Source organism: Engraulis encrasicolus, chromosome 22 (assembly GCF_034702125.1).
Source record: "Engraulis encrasicolus isolate BLACKSEA-1 chromosome 22, IST_EnEncr_1.0, whole genome shotgun sequence".
Classification (NCBI taxonomy): Eukaryota; Metazoa; Chordata; class Actinopteri; order Clupeiformes; family Engraulidae; genus Engraulis; species Engraulis encrasicolus.
The window spans coordinates 24,156,002-24,163,501 of record NC_085878.1 but is presented as its reverse complement, the minus strand read 5'-3'; the positions used below and the strand labels follow the sequence as shown (position 1 = coordinate 24,163,501).

At 47.4% G+C, this 7,500-nt stretch overlaps 1 protein-coding gene across 2 annotated transcripts in view; it reads left to right on the top strand.

The window, feature by feature from the left end:
* cemip (cell migration inducing hyaluronidase 1) overlaps positions 1 to 7,500 on the top strand; it is a 148,622-nt gene that overhangs the window by 105,108 nt on the left and 36,014 nt on the right. For both annotated transcript variants that reach the window (XM_063189030.1, XM_063189029.1), the window contains exons 13-14: positions 1,057 to 1,266; positions 6,658 to 6,863. In XM_063189030.1, coding sequence (XP_063045100.1) covers positions 1,057 to 1,266; positions 6,658 to 6,863 — 416 coding nt within the window. The remainder of the gene's footprint in view (positions 1 to 1,056; positions 1,267 to 6,657; positions 6,864 to 7,500) is intronic.

The window sequence follows — 7,500 nt, the reverse complement described above, 5'->3', positions numbered from 1 at the left end:
GTGTGTGTGTGTGTGTGTGTGTGTGTGTGTGTGTGTGTGTGTGTGTGTGTGTGTGTGTGTGTGTGTGCGTGCATGTGCATGTGCATGTGTGTGATGGCAGGGAGTCAGATATGAAATCCGTATCCATCCCTGGCGCGCACGTGTGCATACAAATCATCGTCTCATCGCTCTTCTCATTTTGTTCGGCTTCCCACATATACACCTTGTCAGTTATGTTTATATCGTACATCCTCACCTCAACTGCACCGAGGATTGCTGTCAACTGTTTGCTTCCCTTCTTGCTCTGTCTTTCAGTCTCTTCGATCTCCGCTTTGCTTTCTATCAGTCTCCCTCTGTCTTTTTCTTTCTGTCACACTTTCTCTCTGTGTCTTTCTTCCTCTCTTTTTGTTTCCCTCTCAAGCTGTCTGTCTGTCTGTCTGTCTGTCTGTCTGTCTCTCTCTCTCTCTCTCTCTCTCTCTCTCTCTCTCTCTCTCTCTCTCTCCCTCTCTCTCTCTCTTCCTCTCTCTGTTTTTCTCTTTGTCGCGTTCCTTATCTGTCTCTGTCTCAAGGTGAATTTGCTGACTAGAGGTTGTTTAACAATGTTATGACTGAATAAAGCAAATTTAAGTTTGTCTCTCTCCCTCACTCGCCCCCATCTCTCTCTTTCTCTCGTCCTCTCGCTTCCCTCTCTCTCTCTCTCTCTTTCTCCCTTTCTCTCTCTCTCTCTCTCTCTCTCTCTCTCTCTCTCTCTCTCTCTCTCTCTCTCTCTCTCTCTCTCGCTACCCCTCCTTCTCCATCTCCCTCTCAATTCAATTCAATTCATTGAGCTTTATTGGCATGAACAGCATAACAAGATTGTTGCCTAAGCATGAGTTTAAAAACAAGACAGACATGACAATGATAATATCTCATGACAATCTCTCCCTCCCTCCCTATCACTCTCTCTCTCCCCCTCTCCTTCTCTCCCTCCCTCTCTCCCTCTCCCTCTCTCTCCCCCCCTCCCTCTTCCTCCCCTCTCCTCTTCCTCTCTCTCCCTTTCTCCCTCTCCTCCTCTCTCCTTTTTTCTCCGTCTCCCAGGTGGAGAAGGGGTTCCGTGCGGTGCATTTTGAGGGTGTGGAGATGCAGCATATGGGGCAGCAGTCTATGGGCCACTACCCGGTGCACTTCCACATGAACGGGGACGTGGACGAGCAGGGGGGGTACAACCCCCCCACCTATGTCAAGGACCTGTCCATACACCACACCTTCTCCCGATGCGTCACTGTGCACGGCTCCAACGGCCTGCTGGTGAGTGAGAGAGCACGCACGTCGTATGCACACTGAGGCACATGCAGAAGCAAAGTATACACACACACGCACACACACGCACACACACACACACACACACACACACAGACACAATCGTAGCACGCATACAGGGGGGACAAACAGGCCATTTGTCTAGGGCCCAGCCAGAAGTTATTTGGTCCCCATTACATTGTACCCTATGTATATGGCTAGAGGTGCTCCGATCACCATTTTTTGGGTCCGATCACCGATACCGATCACCAAAAATCTTTATCTGCCGATTACCGATCATTGCCGATCACAAAAATGATTTCCTATTTTTTTAATAGCCTATTAATTATCCTTATTGAATACCATTTCTGCCCATAAACCATTCAATCTTAATTTGCACATGTCTATTATTAGGCTATTATTATTATTATTATTATTATTATTATTATTATTATTATCTTTCAGACTAGTGTTGGTAATACAGTCTACAGTATTAATCAATGTATAAGTTATTGCATAGAATAACTAAACTATTTAAGATTGAATTGAAACTGAAACATTACATCAAATAGTCTTCCACATACGAGAAAAAAACAGCCTGTCGCTTTAAATGAGCAGCCTCGTGAGGAGAGCCCCTCCCCTCTCTGTCACCGTTCACAGTTGCAGTGCTCCACTACCGTTCTGAATCTCTCTCTCAAGTTTTAACCACATCTGTCGCCGTTTGGTGTTTCAGCGACTATCAAACTAATCAACTGACTGCCAATTACAACTTTGAAAACAATAATTGACATGTTTGTGCTGACAACGTGAAGTTGTCGCGTGCTGACCAAGGCAACTACACAGGTTATAACGTAACATGGCTCACTGGCGAGTACTCAATCGCAAATTACATTGTCAGGTAAACGGCGCATGGATCGGAAAATCAGATCATTGTTGATGCAGATATGGTTATGAATGGTGGAAATGAAGGGGGGAATGGCGAAAAGTTATAGACAAGCAAAGATGCCTTCTTTTGGTGCAGTTGCAGCTGTGCAGAGCCAGCGCCTACATGCAGCGCCAGGTGTAAAGGCAAATGGTTGCGTGAGGAATTTAATATCTCTCGATCGGTTTTTTGATCGGCATGTTTTTCCGATCACCGATCAGGCTATTTTTGGCCATTATCGGCCGGTCATGATCGGCAGCCGAGCAATCGGAGCACCTCTATATATGGCACAGCTGATTTTGTCATTGGCCCGCTGAGAGCTGTCGACGTCCCTGCGCTGCACATGAGTGTGCATACACACAAATAGGCACAAATGACATACAGACACATATAGATTTTTATGTGCACAGATAAGCACCCACATATACATTTACAAGTGCACACGTGCACTCACACACTCGGACACACGCACACATTCACATGCACACACGCACACCAGCGCGACCACAGTTGTGTAATCAGTGGCGCTCGTGCAGACAAATATAGATTTATGTGCAAAAATATATTTGGCCATACACAGTGTCCCCCTTGTATTTGTACAAACATACTGTATATGCACAGCAGGAAGGCTTTCAGCAGGGCTTCATACAAACACACTACACACTACACACACACACACACACACACACACACACACACACACACACACACACACACACACACACACACACACACACACACACACACACACACACACACACACACACACACACACACACACACACACACACACAGAGAGAGAGAGAGAGAGTAAGTCAGAGAGAAACATGCGGATGTAGAGAAAGAGAAATTCTAAGTGGCTAATTGAAGTCTTGTATACATCTAAGATCTTCAAAACAAACTTTTTTTCTCGCCAGCCAGCTTAGATGCCCTTTCAAGGTCTCTCTCTCTCTATATATATATATATTTTCTGGAAAGAAATATCAGCAATTAGGAAATCAGATGTGGCTAAATGACAAGAAAAGAGAAATAATTAGCTGCAAACGAAGGCGCCGTTGGTGCAGATAATAAGCAGAGCCGAGTGTGGGCCCCGACTGAAGGTGGAGCTGGGCGCCCACAGAGGAGGGGTCTCCAGGGGCTAACGGTCCAATCAGATTACGGGGAAATGGAGGCGAAAAATGAAAGTCAAAATTTCTGCTGTGTCCTAGTGGAGAGTGAAAGAGGTTGGGGGGGGGAGGGAGAGAGAGAGAGAGAGAGAGAGAGAGAGAGAGAGAGAGAGAGAGAGAGAGAGAGAGAGAGAGAGAGAGAGACCAAGAGAAGGGCAGAACAAAGGGCAGGGTAAGAGAGGGAGGGAATGAAGAGATCGAAAGTGTTAATACAAAAGAGAGAGAGAGAGAGAAAGAGAGAGCGTGGGCGTGCAGATCAGAGAGAGAGATAGAGACAGAGAGAGAGAGAGAGAGAGAGAGAATGAAACAGTGAGAGCACAAGAGAGAGAGACATGGTGAGAGCACGAGAGAGCGCGAAAGAGAGATGGTGAGAGCACGAGACAGAGAGATAGGGAGAGACGTCGTAGTGGAGCTTTTTTCCTCTCTGCTCCTCCAGCCTCCACCCACCTCCACACCATAGGGGGGTGAAGAGTTCATCTGTGGCTGGCGTGCGTGCTGCTTGCTCTGGGGTTGCCCATATCTGTCTGCCCCTGGCTAGATGGATGGCTCCTCTGGGTGGATCCCAGGCGGACGGGTGGGTGCAATGCGGCTTGATTATGGCCCAGGGCGAGGGGATGATTGCAGTGACGGTACAGTAGTGGCACCGATTACGATAATAATACTCTGCCTGCTACCGACAACAACACACACCCTCTGCAAACACACACACAAACACACACACACGTACACGTATACACTCACTCACACACACACACACACACACACACACACACACACACACACACACACACACACACACACACACACACACACACACACACACACACACACACACACACACACACACACACACACACACACACACACACACACACACACACACACCTTACTCACAGAAGCACACCTCACCTTTCCTTCTCTCACACATACACCTCTTACCTCCTCCTCTCTCTCACTCACTCTCACACACACCCACACACACAGGCAGAGAGTACTCTCGCATCTCGAGGGAGACCGAGATCTAACAGGCCTAGCTACAGATCTCAGATCAGATCCGTGGGGGAAGGCTAGATGGGAAAATTGGATATGGATAGGAAGCCTGAGGAGAATGAAATCCCAAATGGATCTGTGATCGTTACCCAAGGCCTGACCTCAGCCTGCACCTTCCTGCTAGCTAGTCAGCCACAGCAATTAGTCAATGTCAGGCGAATTATGCACACAGTGCATTTTACTGTGTTAATTTACCACTCTGGAGTGTAATTCAACACTCATGGTGTCTGCGGTTGTTGTTAACTTAACACTGTAAAATGTACTTCGTGAGGTGGTTACATGGGAGGGGGGATAAGAAGTTGACGTCAGCTGGCCTCGAACCCGGATCCCCAGGGCCTTTTTCCTTCTCTTCAGTGAGTTTGGTAATCATTGCCTGGTAAATTATGGAAGGCTACCTTTGCAGGAGCAGAGATGAGAAGTTGACCCCAGCGGGCTTCGAACTCAGGTCTCCAGGGGCCTTACCCTTTGCTTCAGTTACAGTGTAGTTCATTTAAAGACAGTCTATATAGCATGTTAAAAGGTTATCGAACTTACAGGGGGATACTATGACTGTGACTTTGACTAATGAGTGTGCTGTGGCCTCCCCCTCATGAGAGCGGCAGCGTGCTCGGTTGTGTGGTCCTGATGAGAGTGGGGATGGGGATGGGGCTGCTGACGGCATGGGGATGTTGATGGGCATGGGCTTGGGGATGCTAATGGGGTGAGGGGTGGTCCTGAGGAGAGTAGGGATGGGTATGCTGATGGAGGGATGGTGTGAGGGGTGGTCCTGATGAGAGTGGGGATGGGGATGCTGGTGAGGATGGGGGTGAGGGGTGGTCCTGATGAGAGTGCGGGATAGGGATGCTGAAGGGATGGGGATGGGGTGAGGGGTGGTCCTGATGAGAGTGTGGGATAGGGATGCTGAAGGTATGGGGATAGGGTGAGGGGTGGTCCTGATGAGAGTGTGGGATAGAGATGCTGAAGGGATGGGGATGGGGATGGAGAGTTGGGGATAGGGATGGGGATGGAGCAATGGGGTGAGATGAGGTCCTGATGAGAGTGCAGGATAGGGATGGGGATGGGGAGAGGAATGAGAGTGGGGATGCTGAGGGAAGGGGGTGTGAGTGTTGGGAGGTGGGGCTGTCAGTAATGCGATTAACACGGCTGAACTGAAGTGTTTGCTGGTGGCATGTTGTCCTTATCTGGAAGAGATAACATGACGTCTGGCATACCCCCCACCCTCCACCCTTCTTTTTTATTTTTTTCTCCCCTAATGGCTTGGCCTTGTTGTTTTTGGAAGCACTTAGAGATGTTAGTGTAAACACAAACATCTTTTCCTCTTGCTGCCAGGAGACAGACATCCGCCAGACACAGACACATACACATACACACACACGCACACACACACACACACACACACACACACACACACACACACACACACACACACACACACACACACACACACACACACACACACACACACACACACACACACACACACACACACACACACACACACTTTGCCAGTCTCTGCCTAAAGCGTTACCCCTTGATCTCAGCAGGAGGCTTTGAGAGAGTAAATCTCTGTGTGGGTGGCTGCAACTGAGATCTGGGACTCTGGTCTCTGTCACTCTCTCATTCACACATCTCTCTCTCTCTCTCTCTCTCTCTCTCTCTCTCTCTCTCTCTCTCTCTCTCTCCTCCTCTCTCTCTCTCTCTCTCTCTCTCTCTCTCTCTCTCTCTCTCTCTCTCTCTCTCTCTCTCTCTCTCATATTGGAATGCAGTGTCATTACACCACTACACTACAGCAAGTCTTAGAGGAAGCAAAGCAAATAGTACATCAATTAACACTCAAGTTAACAGATCACACTATTAGCATGCGTAGATGAATAAAGAGGGCATTAACATTCTCAACACTCCATACATTCAAATAGCAAATGCCATCGCAAATTATCCATTGGCATACATATTACATATGCACATACCAAAATGTGCATTTAGATTCTCCCTGACATGAAACAGCACTTGGCAAATAGTCATTTGAGTCAATTTAGCTCTGTACACTGTATGCTGGGCAGAATTGTGACAAGTTGCAGTATTGAAAAAAATCGCCTGCAAATATATTATTCTTAATTCCGAGCTTGGAAATATGTCGCTGGCTATGTAATTTTGCAGTGAAATTTGCCTTCTGTGGAGGCCTCCATCAACCTATAGCCTAGGCGTCCCAGCCCATCTTAATACAACCCTGCATATGTGTGTCTGCCTTTCCTTTCCCCACAGGTGAAGGACATTGTGGGCTACGATGCGCTGGGCCACTGCTTCTTCACGGAGGACGGTCCGGAGGAGCGGAACACGTTTGACCACTGCCTGGGGCTCATGGTGAAGGCCGGCACCCTGCTGCCCTCCGACAGAGACAGCAAGATGTGCCGCGACATCACCTACGGGGCCTACCCCGGCTACGTAGCTAAGCCACGACAGGACTGCAGGTGAGGACCAGATCAGATAGGAGTTTTTATTTTGTTTTTAGATATTTATTGTATTGATTTATTATATTACACATGGCAGTTCATATGCTACCCCGGCTATGTGGCCACGACTGGACTGCAGATGAAGACGTCAGATTAGATTACATAGGATTTTTATTTTATTATGAATGATATAATGATATTTATTGTATTGATTTATTTTGTTACACACAGCAGTTCATACGGTTTCCCAGCTATGCATACGCTTGTCTATACGCTTGTCCATACTTACCCCTGCTACATGGCCAGTACTACATACAATTATATGGCATTAGATTACATTAGATGGTCTGGCCAATTGGAAGAACGCAGAGGTTGGAAGAACTGGGGGAGTTCTCTGAACCTTGGGATTCCTCCAAGAACCTACGGTAGGTTGCTCAGAGGACTTTTCAAATCCTCCACAGTGGCAATTTGACGAGGTTCTTTTTTCCTGTGTAGCATAAGAATAATCCTATTCACTCAGTAGTTTTAGTTTCAAAAGACAGCAACATCAAATATCTATGCTTCATCTCACACAGAGTGAGGCATGCCCATACATGAAAACACGACACGTACAGTGCATACTGTATGTTCAGATGTTCATCAAATATGTTGCCTA